At 43.8% G+C, this 16,160-nt stretch overlaps 1 protein-coding gene across 9 annotated transcripts in view; it reads right to left on the bottom strand.

The window, feature by feature from the left end:
* LOC137546613 (delta-type opioid receptor-like) overlaps window positions 1–16,160 on the bottom strand; it is a 146,807-nt gene that overhangs the window by 30,230 nt on the left and 100,417 nt on the right. For 7 of the 9 annotated variants that reach the window (XM_068269277.1, XM_068269274.1, XM_068269273.1 and 4 more), the window contains one exon: window positions 14,470–14,820. The exons of the other annotated variants lie outside the window; for them this stretch is intronic. In XM_068269277.1, coding sequence (XP_068125378.1) covers window positions 14,470–14,699 — 230 coding nt within the window. In that variant the 5' untranslated portion in view covers window positions 14,700–14,820. The remainder of the gene's footprint in view (window positions 1–14,469; window positions 14,821–16,160) is intronic. 9 annotated transcript variants of the gene reach the window in all.

The raw sequence follows: 16,160 nt of genomic DNA, 5'->3' as shown, positions 1-16,160 counted from the left end.
ATCGCCCGCAAACCCGCCGTCAGATTACCTCCCAAATGTATCGTTTACATCTGTTATCTTCTCTAAACACCCACTAATTACCCATCAATCACCCCCTATCACCACCTGTCACTGTTACCTATCAGATCAGACCCTAATCTGCCCCTTGCGGGCACCCAATCACCCGCCCACACGCTCAGATTGCCCTCAGACCCCCCCCCCCCTTATCAATTCGCCAGTGCATTAATTACATCTGTCCTTCCCTGTAATAACCCACTGATCACCTGTCAATCACCTGCCAATCACCTATCACCCATCAATCACCCCCTGTCACTGCCACCCAACAATCAGCCCCTAACCTGCCCCTTGCGGGCAATCTGATCACCCACCCACACCAATAGATCGCCCGCAGATCCGACATCAGATCACCACCCAAGCGCAGTGTTTCCATCTATTCTCTCCTCTAAACACCCACTAATTACCCATCAATCACCCATCAATCACTCCCTATCACCACCTGTCACTGTTACCTATCAGATCAGACCCTAATCTGCCCCTTGCGGGCACCCAATCGACCGCCTACACGCTCAGATTGCCCTCAGACCCCCCCTTATCAATTCGCCAGTGCAATATTTACATCTGTTCTCCCCTGTAATAACCCACTGATTACCTGTCAATCACCTATCAATCACCCATCAATCACCCCCTGTCACTGCCACCCATCAATCACCCCCTGTCACTGCCACCCATCAATCACCCGCTGTCACTGCCACCCATCAATCAGCCCCTAACCTGCCCCTTGCGGGCAAACTGATCACCCACCCACACCAATAGATCGCCCGCAGATCCGACATCAGATCACCACCCAAGCGCAGTGTTTCCATCTATTCTCTACCCTAAACACCCACTAATTACCCATCAATCACCCCCTGTCACTGCTACCTATCAGATTAGACCCCTATCTGCCCCTAGGGCACTCAATCACCCGCCCACACCCTCAGAATGCCCTCAGACCCCAGCCCTGATCACCTCGCCAGTGCATTGCTTGCATCCATTCCCCCCTCTAATCACACCTTGAGACACCCATCAATCACCTCCTGTCACCCCCTAGCACACCTACCCATCAGATCAGGCCCCAATTTGCCCCGTGTGGGCTCCTGATCACTCGGCCAAACCCTCAGACCCCCTTCCGATCACCTCCCCAGTGCATGGATTGCATCTATTTTCCCCTCTAACCACCCCCTGAGACACCCATCAATCACCTCCTGTCACCCCCCTAGCACTCCTATCCATCAGATCAGGCCCAATACAACCTGTCATCTAAAAGGCCACCCTGCTTATGACCGGTTCCACAAAATTCGCCCCCTCATAGACCACCTGTCATCAAAATTTGCAGATGCTTATACCCCTGAACAGTCATTTTGAGACATTTGGTTTCCAGACTACTCACGGTTTTGGGCCTGTAAAATGCCAGGGCGGTATAGGAACCCCACAAGTGACCCCATTTTAGAAAAAAAAGACACCCCAAGGTATTATGTTAGGTGTATGACGAGTTCATAGAAGATTTAATTTTTTGTCAAAAGTTAGCGGAAATTAATTTTTATTGGTTTTTTTTTCACAAAGTGTCATTTTTCACTAACTTGTGACAAAAAATAAAATCTTCTATGAACTCGCCATACACCTAACGGAATACCTTGGGGTGTCTTCTTTCTAAAATGGGGTCACTTGTGGGGTTCCTATACTGCCCTGGCATTTTAGGGGCCCTAAACCGCGAGGAGTAGTCTAGAAAACAAATGCTTCAAAATGACCTGTGAATAGGACGTTGGGCCCCTTAGCGCACCTAGGCTGCAAAAAAGTGTCACACATGTGGTACCGCCGTACTCAGGAAAAGTAGTATAATGTGTTTTGGGGTGTATTTTTACACATACCCATGCTGGGTGGGAGAAATTTCTATGTAAATGGACAATTGTGTGTAAAAAAATCAAACAATTGTCATTTACAGAGATATTTCTCCCACTTAGCATGGGTATGTGTAAAAATACACCCCAAAACGCATTATACTACTTCTCCTGAGTACGGCAATACCACATGTGTGGCACTTTTTTGCAGCCTAACTGCGCTAAGGGGTCCAAAGTCCAATGAGCACCTTTAGGCTTTACAGGGGTGCTTACAATTTAGCACCCCCCAAAATGTCAGGACAGTAAACACACCCCACAAATGATCCCATTTTGGAAAGTAGACCCTTCAAGGTATTCAGAGAGGGGCATGGTGAGTCCGTGGCAGATTTCATTTTTTTTTGTCGCAAGTTAGAAGAAATGGAAACTTTTTTTTTTTTTTTTTTTCCTCACAAAGTGTCATTTTCCGCTTACTTGTGACAAAAAATAATATCTTCTATGAACTCACTATGCCTCTCAGTGAATACTTTGGGATGTCTTCTTTCCAAAATGGGGTCATTTGGGGGGTATTTATACTATCCTGGAATTCTAGCCCCTCATGAAACATGACAGGGGGTCAGAAAAGTCAGAGATGCTTGAAAATGGAAAAATTCACTTTTGGCACCATAGTTTGTAAACGCTATAACTTTTACCCAAACCAATAAATATACACTGAATGGGTTTTTTTTTATCAAAAACATGTTTGTCCACATTTTTCGCGCTGCATGTATACAGAAATTTTACTTTATTTGAAAAATGTCAGCACAGAAAGTTAAAAAAATCATTTTTTTGCCAAAATTCATGTCTTTTTTGATGAATATAATAAAAAGTAAAAATCGCAGGAGCAATCAAATAGCATCAAAAGAAAGCTTTATTAGTGACAAGAAAAGGAGCCAAAATTCATTTAGGTGGTAGGTTGTATGAGCGAGCAATAAACCGTGAAAGCTGCAGTGGTCTGAATGGAAAAAAAGTGGCCGGTCCTTAAGGGGTAGAAAGCCCTAGGTCCTCAAGTGGTTAAAGAAGGAAAACACACCATGTGCCTTTATTGTTACAGATTCCCCCTTCCACTCAGTTTTATATATATATAGTACTAGAACTGCATTTTGTGAGCATGAGTGACCAGGAGACTGCTGTACCACGCCCCCAATGCTTGTACTCTACCTGCTGCAAGAAGTTTTGCCCACTTTGTGACATCACATAAACAGGTCACTGTAATCAATGTCTCTCCCTTGAGGTCTCCACTGATCTAGTGACTCCACCTCTTTATCGGCCAGTGAAGAAAATGCCTACCTATTGTACACGTCCCTCTTCTCTAATCTCTCCCCATTCTTCAATGTAATTAAATAAATTCCTAACATGTTCTGTATAATTCATAAAACTATGCGCAAATTATAAAATTGGGCCATTGGAAATGTAATGTTATTTTTTTTCTATGTGCTAGAAAACTAGCAATCTACTTCATCAAATTAAAATAATCAGCCAAGAAAATTGACATAATGTATATAATATGACAGCGCTCCTTTTCTTCTATAGTGCACCCTGCAAAATTAAAGAGACCTCGACATAGTGCATTACTGTTATATTTAACCACTTGAGGACCCACCCTTTACCCCCCCTTAACGACCAGCGCTGTTGTAGCTGATCTGTGCTGGGTGGGCTCTGCAGCCCCCAGCACAGATCAGCGTGCAGGCAGAGCGACCAGATCGCCCCCCTTTTTTCCCCACTAGGGGGATGATGTGCTGGGGGGGTCTGATCGCTCCTGCCTGCGGGTGTTGCGGGGGGGGGGCACCTCAAAGCCCCCCTCCGCGGCGAAATCCTCCCCCTCCCTCTCCTACCTGGCCCCCCCTGGTAAGCCGGGCTGCACAGGACGCTATCCGTCCTGTGCAGCCAGTGACAGGCTGTCTCCGGTCACATGGCAGCGATCCCCGGCCGCTGATTGGCAGCAGCGCCGTACAAATGTAAACAAAGCGGATTATTTCCGCTTGTGTTTACATTTAGCCTGCGAGCCGCCATCGGCGGCCCGCAGGCTATTCACGGTGCCCCCCGCCGTGAATTGACAGGAAGCAGCCGCTCGCACGAGCGGCTGCTTCCTGATTAATCAGCCTGCAGCTGGCGACGCAATACTGCGTCGCTGGTCCTGCAGCTGCCACTTTGCCGACGCGCGTTATGAGTGCGCGGTCGGCAAGTGGTTAAAACATATTACTCTCACAAACACCCCAATGCAACATGGTATGTCACTCGTGCTCCACTCCTTGTGCAGATATTCACACGACCCCTTTAAAATACAGGCTCACCAGATGTAGACCACCTCAGATTTCAGGTGGATCTAGCGCATAATTCAATCAACCAACGACTTGGCAGTAGTAAATATCCAATGGCTTTAATCCAGTTTCCTCTTAAAAATCACAATAAAAACAACACATAGTGTAAAACCAAAAAAATTGGCTGTCAATGCCCTGCGCTATATTGCACTCACATAAGTAGAATGGTTTCAAAGCATATCAGGCTCAGATGCAGCCTAGCGGTGTCACCTCCACTGTGGTTTCGGCCTCCCGTCTCCACTGCGGCGCATCCGCTCGTATAGCAATCCCGGCCGGCTCACGTTTCCCAGTCTGCTACCAGTGACGTCAGGCGCTCCAAGCTCCGCCTTACGCGTTTCGTCCCTCGGGACTCATCAGAGGCTGACGTCACTGGAGCGTCTGACGTCCTTTATACCTCAATGCTCATACACTGGATCCAACGCGATCAGCAGGTCGCATGGACTACGTCATATGCCGCATTAGCATGCGTTGGAACGCATCCCCCGCGGCCATCTTAGCGCATACTCAGAAGGCTTTCCAGGGCGATCCTATACTGCATAGACAAGGATCCGCCCCACTTCATGCAATAGGTTTTTGGTCCTCAGCTGACTGTTCCTCTGCCCTCTGCTGGACATTCATGATACTACTGCTCTTGCCAATTATAATCTGTTCTATATTAAAACAACCATTTCATATACAGAGTTATATATCACTAAAACCAATTGCATATTCTATAATTACATCTAAAATTCATATAGCCAACTGATGACCAATAGACCACCTATTGCATGGATATTTTTACATATGGAGGTGTCTCCTGGCTGGTTATCCTGTATTATATATATTCCCTAATAGTAACAAAATGTAAATTACAAGATGGATCATTCTAAAACAGTGCATATGATTCACAACTAGTATTTAAACCTTTAAATTCATAATGTGCTCTTTTTAGGCAGATTTTATATAGCTCATAATGACAATATTCCTACATGATTACATTAGTGTCCAAAAACGCCCTCGTTTACATGTGTACCATATTATATGGCCACCTACGGGGGAGAAGCCTGTAGCCAATATGACACTACCCTGTACCCTTAAGGTCCTCTTATCATCCACATATCCTATCTGAAACTAATGTAAGGTGACCTCTGTTCTTAAATGTTTCTAAAGCTACAGGATTCTCAACACAATTTTAAGTCTCACCCCCTGTACTCCAGCCTATTTACCCTGTATATATTCCCCAAAACCTACTATTACCCCTAAACACAATTCTATACTATGCATCCCCGTATTTTTATTTATGCTGTTTACTGACTATTCTCACAGGTCATTAGTTATAAAACAATTTAACTCAAATTCTACATTCATGCCCCCCGGCGTCATAGTTTTCAGATTGTAAATCCATCGCCCCTCTGCTTGTGAAATATCCCTAACCAAACTGGAACTTCTCCATTTTTTAACATGGGCCTCTATTCCCATGAATTTCATACCTGTGGGGTCGCTATTGTGAACCAATCGGAAGTGATTTGACACACTGTGTGTAACCAGACCCTTTCTAATATTGGCTATATGTTCTCCAATTCTCTTGTGTAATTTCCTAGTAGTACGACCCACATATTCCATGTTACAGGGGCATTTGAGTAAATATATTACCCCTTTTGAGTTGGACGTGATGCACTGTCTTAATGTCATCACTTGTCCTGTGTTATTTGATACAAACGAAGTTCCCCTTTGGGGCAAAGCTTCTTTACATCCTCTACAGCTCCGACTTGGGAAAAAGCCTTTTTGACCCAGCATGTCCCCAGTTCTTACTTGTGGGGGGTTCACAAAGCTTGGCACCAGTTTTGATTTCAAATTAGGGGCTTTTTTATATACAAATCCTGGCTTCTCGGGTACAACCTTTTTTAGGGTACCATCCAATCGTAAAACATTCCAATGCTTTTTAATTATGTATTCTATATCCCTATATTGGCCATTGTAGTTTAATAGTACATCAAAATCTCTGTTTTTTTGTATTTGTATATTCTTCATTTTATTTATCAAAAGTTCATTTCTATCCATATTTGCCACCCTCTCCACCTGTATATTCAGGGTGTCTTCCTTATATCCCTTTTCTATGAACCTTTGTACAAGAACTTGGCTCTGTTTTCTAAAGGTTTCAACCTCAGAACAATTTCGTCTTATCCGCACTGTAGAATGTAGAATTTGATTTAAATTGTTTTATAACTAATGACCTGTGAGAATAGTCAGCAAACAGCAAAAATAAAAATCCGGGGATGCATGGTATAGGATTGTGTTTAGGGGTAATAGTAGGTTTTGGGGAATATATACAGGGTAAATAGGCTGGAGTACAGGGGGTGAAACTTAAAGAGAAACTCCGACCAAGAATTGAACTTTATCCCAATCAGTAGCTGATACCCACTTTTACATGAAAAATATAATGATTTTCACAAACAGACCATCAGGGGGCGCTGTATGACTGATTTTGTGCTGAAACCCCTCCCACAAGAGGCTCTGGTACCATACGGTACTCTGGGCAAACTGCCACAATGTAACAATGACACACACAGGAAATTGCTGTTTATAGCTGTCTGTTAAAGCCAGAACAGCTACATAATCTGCCCACAGTAACAATGTCACCATGTAATACATGTCAGAATGTGAATCTGGGAGAGGAAAGATTTTACAATGAGCAAACTCTGACTAAATCATGTATACATAATTATTGTAAACATTAAGCACCTTTTTATATTAAATTATTTTCACTGGAGTTCCTCTTTAAGATTGTGTTGAGAATCCTGTAGCTTTAGAAACATTTAAGAACAGAGGTCACCTTACATTAGTTTCAGATGGGATATGTGGATGATAAGAGGACCTTAAGGCTACAGGGTAGTGTCATATTGGCTACAGGCTTCTCCCCCGTAGGTGGCCATATAATATGGTACACATGTAAACGAGGGCGTTTTTGGACACTAATGTAATCATGTAGGAATATTGTCATTATGAGCTATATGAAATCCGCCTAAAAAGAGCACATTATGAATTTAAAGGTTTAAATACTAGTTGTGAATCATATGCACTGTTTTAGAATGATCCATCTTGTAGTTTAAATTTTGTTACTATTAGGGAATATATATAATACGCGTCCATCTGAAAATGGCGCCTGTGAATAATGGTGCACAGTGTTGCCGCTAATCCGTTTGCCGCTTATTGCTATTTAACGTTAAAGCCTTATTGTTATTTAGCGTTAAAGCCTTATCGTTATTTAGCGTTAACACACAGAACCCTCTCTGTACCTATCCCTAACCCATAAACCCCCCTGGTGGTGCCTAACCCTAACCACCCCCCTGGTGGTGCCTAACCCTAACCACCCCCCTGGTGGTGCCTAACCCTAACCACCCTCCTGGTGGTGGATATTGTACTGTAACTATACCTATCCCTACTCTCCCACAGAACCCTCCCTGTACCTATCCCTAACCCTAAGACCCCCCTGGTGGTGCCTAACCCTAACCACCCCACTGGAGGTGCCTAATCCTAACCACCCCCCTGGTGGTGCTTAACCCTAAGACCCCCCTGGTGGTGCCTAACCCTAAGACCCCCCCAGTGGTGCCTAACCCTAACCTTGACAGTGTTACATTAAATCCATTCACTGTTTTGCAGTTAAATAACGTCTGCAGTTTGGCTTATGTAGGGCGCTATTGATAAATAACGTTAGTGTGTGCCACTATTGATAAATAACGTTAGTGTGTGCCGTTTTTCTTCTTTTTTTCCCTGTGTGCCATTTATATGCAGTACTATTGATAAATAGCGATAAGCGTATCTTTTTAATGCGGCGCCATTTTTATGCATAGGTGCTGTGCGCCATTATTCACTGATCCCATATAATACAGGATAACCAGCCAGGAGACACCTCCATATGTAAAAATATCCATGCAATAGGTGGTCTATTGGTCATCAGTTGGCTATATGAATTTAAGATGTAATTATAGAATATGCAATGGGTTTTAGTGATATATACCGTATATACTCGCATATAAGCCGACCCGCAGATAAGCCGATCCCCCAACTTTTCCCTGAAAAACCAGGGAAAAATGATTGACCCCCATATAAGCCGGGGGTAGGAAATGCTGGATTGGTGTAGGCCGCGTGATCCCCCCAGTGTGTCCCAGTATAGCTAGTATAGTGCCCAGTTTAGCTAGTATAGTGCCCAGTTTAGCTAGAATAGTGCCCAGTATAGTTAGTAAAGTGCCCAGTATAGCTAGTATAGTGCCCAGTATAGGTAGGTAGTGTCCAGTATAGCTAGTATAGTGCACAGTATAGCTAGTAAAGTGCCCAGTATTGGTAGGTAGTGCCCCAGTATAGCTAGTATAGTGCCCAGTTTAGCTAGTATAGTGCCCAGTTTAGCTAGTATAGTCCCCAGTATAGCTAGTAAAGTGCCTAGTATAGCTAGTATAGTGCCCAGTATAGCTAGTAAAGTGCCCAGTATTGGTAGGTAGTGCCCCAGTATAGCTAGTATAGTGCCCAGTATAGCTAGTATAGTGCCCAGTATAGCTAGCATAGTGCCCAGTATAGCTAGCATAGTGCCCAGTATAGCTAGTGTAGTGCCCCAGTATAGCTAGTATAGTGCCCCAGTATAGCTAGCATAGTGCTCAGTATAGCTAGTATAGTGCCCAGTATAGCTAGTAAAGTGCCCAGTTTAGCTAGTATAGTGCCCAGTATAGCTAGTAAAGTGCCCAGTTTAGCTAGTATAGTGCCCAGTATAGCCAGAATAGTGCCCAGTATAGGTAGGTAGTGTCCAGTATAGCTAGTATAGTGCCCAGTATAGCTAGTAAAGTGTCCAGTATTGGCAGGTAGTTCCCCAGTATAGCTATTATAGTGCCCAGTATAGTGAGGTAGTGGCTTCCATGGTGGTCGGTGGTGGTCGGTGGTCCTCGCCTCCCCGCTCCTCGCTCCTCCCCACTCCCCCCGCGGCCGCCGCTGCTATTACCTGCTTTAGGCAGCGGCCACTTTCTAATCCGGGCTCCCCTCTCATGTTCCGTATAAGTGATCACAGCCGCGCGCCCGGCGCTGCTGCTGTGACGATGCAGGGGGCAGGAAAGAGCGAGGCTTCCTGTAACGGCGATGTGTATCGCCGCTACCAGGGGAACCGCTCTTTCCTGCCCCCTGCATCGTCACAGCAGCAGAGCCGGGCGCGCTGCTGTGATCACTTATACGGAGCATGAGAGGGGAACCCGGATTAGGAAGCGTCCGCTGCCTAAAGCAGGTAATAGCAGCGGCGGCCGCGGGGGGAGTGGGGAGGGGGGAGCGCGGACCACCGACCACCAGTAAAAAAATACTCGCATACAAGCCGACCCCCAACTTTTGACCCCCTCTTTGGGGGTCCAAAATTCGGCTTGTATGCGAGTATATACAGTAACTCTGTATATGAAATGGTTGTTTAATATAGAACAGATTATAATTGGCAAGAGCAATAGTATCATGAATGTCCAGCAGAGGGCAGAGGAACAGTCAGCGGAGGACCAAAGTACCTATTGCATGAAGTGGGGGCAGATCCTTGTGTATGCAGTATAGGATCGCCCTGGAAAGCCTTCTGAGTATGCGCTAAGATGGCATCGGGGGATGCGTTCCAACGCATGCTAATGGGGCATATGACGTAGTCCATGCGACCTGCTGATCGCATTGGATCCGGCGTATGAGCATCGAGGTATAAAGGACATCGGACGCTCCAGTGACGTCAGCCTCTGTTGAGTCCCGAGGGACGAAACGCGTAAGGCGGAGCTTGGAGTGCCTGACGTCACTGGCAGCAGACTGGGAAACGTGAGGCGGCCGGGATTGCTATATGAGCGGATGCGCCACAGTGGAGACGGGACGCCAAAACCACAGTGGAGATGACACCGCTAGGCTGCATCTGAGCTTGATATGCTTTGAAACCATTCTACTTACGTGAGTGCAATATAGCGCAGGGCATTGACAGCTAATTTTATGGTTTTACACTATGTGTTGTTTTTATTGTGATTTTTAAGAGGAAACTGGATTAAAGCCATTGGATATTTACTACTGCCAAGTCGTTGGTTGATTGAATTATGCGCTAGATCCACCTGAAATCTGAGGTGGTCTACATCTGGTGAGCCTGTATTTTTAAAGGGGTCGTGTGAATAACTGCACAAGGAATGGAGCATATGTGACACACCATGTTGCAGTGGGGTGTTTGTGAGAGTAATATGTTTTAAATATAACAGTAATGCACTATGTCGAGGTTTCTTTAATTTTGCAGGGTGCACTATAGAAGAAGAGGAGCGCTGTCATATTATATACATTAAGACAATCTTGTGGATTACTGATAGCGAATACTCTGGACTTGGTTGATATGAAAATAATTTTAAGGTCATAGTGGTTGTTGTTTTTGGTGGGTGCATTCTCTATCACTATAAGAAAATTGACATATCTCTTTCAATGGTGGCATAATGCTCTCAAGTTATCTCTCAAAAATAATACTAATACTAAAATAAATAAAATGATCAGTGAGCTGCATCAGTATTTTTGTCACGAGAGGTTCTCCTGAAGCCTTGGACATATGGTAGTCATTTCAGCAGTAAATATACCACTCTTCATAATACAATACCAACTTATTATTCAATTACATGTTTATACCCAGGTGTATATAGTCACTAATTAATTATTGTGACAGTGCCTAAATCCTGAATAAATTTGCAGTGTATTATATTTCCCAAAGGTATGGTGGGTAAAGGATCTCGGCAGTATGCATGTAGGAGATCACAAATCACTCTGCTTCTAGGTTTAGTGCCAGCCAAGGCAGCAATGCCAGCTGTCATCATCTGCTAGAAAGTCAGAGCCAAAGAGGAAAAATATGCTTCAATGGAATCTTGCTGAGCAAAGCACCTTCTTCCATATGATTATTACCAGAGATGCTTTATAGTGAAATAGCAACCCTGTTCGGAATAATAACAGATTCACAAGAGCTTTGTGGTGATGTTCACGATCGTGTCACTCCATTTGATTTAGTCCTGGAGATAAATCCTGGAGTGAAAATGGCTTATACATAACCATAACACATATAGCTCCACAACATAAAGCATTCTCATTTTAAAATGAGAATGCTTTTTCTCATTTTAAAATGGGAGGCTTCAGTTGGACGCCATCGCAAGATTGCGTCGCTAGCAGGACCGCCCCGTCCAGGCATCCCTCCCACAGGGGTCCCTCCTTAACCGCTCACCTGTCCGCCATGTCCTAGAGCTGAAAGAAAACGTTTAAAAACACACGATTGGTTCACACGATGGCCAGGGGCCCCGGACCTCTCTCACTGGCCGGGGCCCCAAGGCCAACACGTGATACCTAGAGGGGAGTGCAGGTGGGCCTGGACCTCTCACACCCAGGCTCTGGACCTCTCACATCCAAAAAACCCACCAACACTGCCTCCATACTGAATGCTAAATTCAACACACACAAGCAATAGAACACAGCAGTACATGCAGACAGGTGAGCGGTTAGGGAGGGACCCCTGTGGGAGGGATGCCTGCACGGGGCGGTCCTGCTAGCGACGCAATCTTGCGATGGCGTCCAACTGAAGCCTCCCACCTGAATGCTAATGGCTGCTAGATGTGGTATGGCAGGTAAAGGGTGTATGACAGTGCATCCTGATTGGCTGACGAGCACCTGCTGACCAATTTCAAATGTAGCTGGATGCAAGTTAAAGTGTACCTCAGATAAAAGTAAAAAATTATACATTATACATACCAGGGGCGCTCTCCAGCCCCCTTCAAGCTAATCGGTCCTTCGCCATCCTCCTCCGGCCCCTGGATTTTCCGCTACAGGTCCCGGTAATTCGGCCAGTCGGCGCAGGCACAGTCTGGCCGTGCACTCTCCCTTGTCATGCTCCTGCAGCCGGAAGGATTCTGCGCCTGCGCAGTAGTACTGCTCAGGCTTATCGACGAAGCATGCGCATGCGCACTACGCCCCGACTGCCTGAAGTACCAGGACCCATAGCGGAAGTTCCAGGGGCCGGAGAAGGACGGCGAGGGACCGATTTGCTTGAAGGGGGCTGGAGGAAGCCGCAGGTATGTATAATCTTTTCTTTTTTCTTTATCTCATGTTTACTTTAATTAGCTTCCCCCTAAATTGGCCCTAGACTACGATACATACACTACACAATATAGACATATGGTAGGGATTAGATTGTAAGCCCTTCTGAGGGAAAGTTAAGTCAAGACAATATATACTCTGTGCAGCGTTGCAGAAGATGGCGCCATATACAGTAAATACTAAATAATAATAAAAACTTAGAGGGAGACAATACTGAACATATTTAAATCCCTTGTGTTCTTGTGTTTTTAATTCAAATGTTGTGGAATATATTATAATTTGCAATGCACAAAGTTTTTGTGCTTTTTTTACATAAACTATTTTTGCATTATTAATTTTACTAATCTCTGGCTCGCAGGGTTTGACTTTCTATGTGAATGTTAGATACTGTTTAGCTGGACTGAACAGAAGTCAGTGCCCTGTCCAAACTCCTCCCCTTGTGCCATCATCACTCACAAGAGGACAACAGGAAGGAGCTGGGATGGGGTGCAATGTTTTTCCTGTGAGCACACAGCTGACCCTGCCCACATGAGGGAGCAGATGGAGGAAGTGGCCATGGTCAGGTGATAGCCCACTCTGCCGGCACCTCTAAACTTTGTGCATCATCTTTTTCATCATCTTCCTTTGCATTTGCCAAGAGAATGTATAATTCACTGGAGGAAGGTGTGCTTTCACGTTTTTCCCTATTCACCTTTACTAACAATGGAGATTCTGGGCTTTAGACAGAGGAATTAGCGCATTCATTTTAAGAGATGGAAGGTGTTCTAGAGAGCTATTATATGGAGAGATGAGATGCACCATTAATGGGAAGCATTATATGCCTAGATAGAAGAGTTAACATTTACAAGGAGAGGTGGAAGGATTTACAGAAAACTGCATTATGGTTATGGAAGAATAGGTCATTACAAGAAGGGGTTAAATGTTTAACTAGAAGAGTTAGCATATATATGGAGAGATGGAAGAAATGCTAGTGAACTGTTATATGGAGAGATAGGATATCACAGGGAGAGATTACATTTATATGGGGAGATGGAAGAAGTTATCGGGAATTATCTTATGGAGAGATCAGCCATTTCATTGAGCGGTTATATATTCATATAGAAAAGTCAGCATATCTATGGATACGTGGAAGGAGGTATATGGAACTGTTGAGTGGAGAGAAAGGACATTATGAGGGAAAAGTTATATGACGAGTTAGGAGGGTGACCATGAACATGGGGCAACTAGGGGAATTATAAAGGGCATTTGCAATGACAGGGAATGAATTATAGAGACACACGAGGGTATTGGCAACAGCTATAGAGACAAATAGGAGATGTTATAGGAAGTAATTACACACAGATGGGAGTTACATGAAGCTGCTATAGATGGAGACCCAGGAGAAGTTATAGGTAACCTACATACTGTATATTATACTGCAAAGTACATTTTACCTTAAATCAGAACATAGTTTTCTTTACTTCGATACGATGAAGTAGTAACAACCATTATACAATGCTTTCGGCCATGTGAGTGGCATATGCTAACAATCCCCTTAACATGTAGAAGTAGGTTTTATTATAATTACATGTAGAATTCATTACAGCAAGCCTGGAGACATGCCATGTTTAGGCACACAAGAAATAAATGATAAATATAATGAAATAATACAGTGTGCTGCCCATTAGGGCAAGAGGTAGTAATAACAGAAGTCAATTAGTGGACAGCTATATCTATAAATGCTATAGTAGGTATAAATTACTAAGGTATAGACAATTTATATACGTGAAAGCAAGTTATTACATGGATTATAGAGAGAAGCAAGGCTAAACTGAATATATTAGAAAGGATTAAACATCTCTTTTCCTCTTGTTTCAGACATACCAGTCTGTTTCACATAACTCATCTTCTTATAACCAGTGTATCCTGCATACTTACAGTTGTGGGAGACACAACAGATACATGTAATATGCATAAGCAGGGAAGTGTAGAGTAAGTGCACTTCCTATAAAATGAACACACACACAGAGAATCAACATGCAGGACTGACAAACCTCCGCACATTTGTCACATCGTAGCCTGCACCTACTCTTCAGACCTATGCAGCACAGAAAACATAAGCAATCTTTTATAACAGAAATGGCTGTACTGTGCAGCCTGGTATTTCCAGCTCATACCTTACAATCCCATACATGACCAGGATGTTTCCGAGCAGCCCCACCACACATACCACCGAGTACAGGGCAGTTATCGCCACAGCCATAATTATTGAAGCATGGGTTCGGGAGACCCCTTGGCTTGGGACACTGAAGCTGCTGTTAGAAGTGGAAGCGAAGGAGAGGTTCTGTGTAGCATTGTAGAAAAGAATATCTGAGTATAGTTGGGAAGTGGATAGCTCAAGCTCCATATTCAAGCAGTGGGCTAATGCTTGCTCTTGCACAGCAGCTAAGTAGAAGTGGTACCCGAGTCAGTGTTGCCGTGGAGATAACAGGAAAGATGTTGAGGACAGGATGCTCGATCCTCTGCAACTGAAAAGGAAAGGACAGAGTGGAAGAAATAAAAATGCTCCTCTCTTGCACACAGATCCTCCTCTACCACCCCTTCCTTTATTATTTTCCCCTCCAACAGTTACTCCTCCTACTCATACATTCTCTCAATCCCAAAAGACATTCACTGTTTCCTCTAATCATATTTCGCTCCTTGCAGCAATTCACTCACCTTCTATATACCTCTTGTGAGTTCTTTAAATAATTCTTACATATCTGCAGTAAGTGTTTACCTTCACTTAGACACACATCTATCTCTCAGCTTCAGTAGATCAAGATAAAAGCTTTTTCCACTTTTCCTTTTCTCATCCATGTCATCCACACTTTTTCTGCAGTATCTGACTTTCTATATTCTTACTGAAAATTATTATTATTTTTTTTACACATATGTTTCACCTTAGCCTTATTCTTGTATTCTTCACGACCTTTTAATAGAATCACAGTTTGTCATTATTTTAAACTTTCATCCTTAATTGTGTTAAATACTTTTCCCTTTTGCATCTAATTCACGACATGCAAAGGTCAATCAGCCATACTTTATCATTGTTAATGAAGTGTGATATGATTAGCAAAGAATCTGCTACATACTGTCATCATGACAAGAGTCCTATTTGCCTGGGAATTAATGTATATGATTCACATAAACAGTGACAAAGCTAATTAGAGTCAAAAGCTGGCACCCCAGGCAAAGCTTTCCCATCAGTAAACAAGATTTGATACACAAATAAGAAGTTATACTCAAGAAGGTTGTGAAGGGAGCAGATTCACACTTGATTTTAAACCGGAAACTTGTTTGATGTATAAATAGACTAGATGATCATTTCAATAGCTAATTATTTCACCCCCACTGATGCTGTGGGTGTAGACCCGGATTGTAAAGATCGCTTTTTCTCTTTTCAAAAATACACCTTTGCTATCCAAAAATATCCTTAAAGTGAACCTCCGGACTAGAAATCGACTCAGCGGCACTGAAAAGGCTTTGTATTTCTTTAACAGTTTCACAGCATCTGAACTTTGTTTCTCTTATACAAGCCTCATTTTTAGCTGCACAGAAGAAAACTGCCCGGGCTTTTTTCCCCTGATGCTGTGCAAAGCATGATGGGATTTCTGATGTTGTTGTTCTCGTTCTGCTGTTCTTTTGACATTTTGAATTTGACATTTGAAGCCTAGTGTGTGCAGCTGGGAGGGGTAATCAGGACACAGGACAGTTGGAACTGTGTCTCCTGCTCCTTGTCACCTCCTTTCAACCAAAAAGATGGCTGCCCCCATGACAAAGATGGCAGCCCCCATGAATCACAAACAGTTGCCTGTTCTTTTAAAAC

The sequence above is a fragment of the Hyperolius riggenbachi genome, chromosome 2, assembly GCF_040937935.1.
Source record: "Hyperolius riggenbachi isolate aHypRig1 chromosome 2, aHypRig1.pri, whole genome shotgun sequence".
NCBI classification, from domain to species: domain Eukaryota; kingdom Metazoa; phylum Chordata; class Amphibia; order Anura; family Hyperoliidae; genus Hyperolius; species Hyperolius riggenbachi.
Note: the sequence above shows the minus strand (reverse complement) of the source record. Positions and strands in the feature narration are given on the sequence as shown.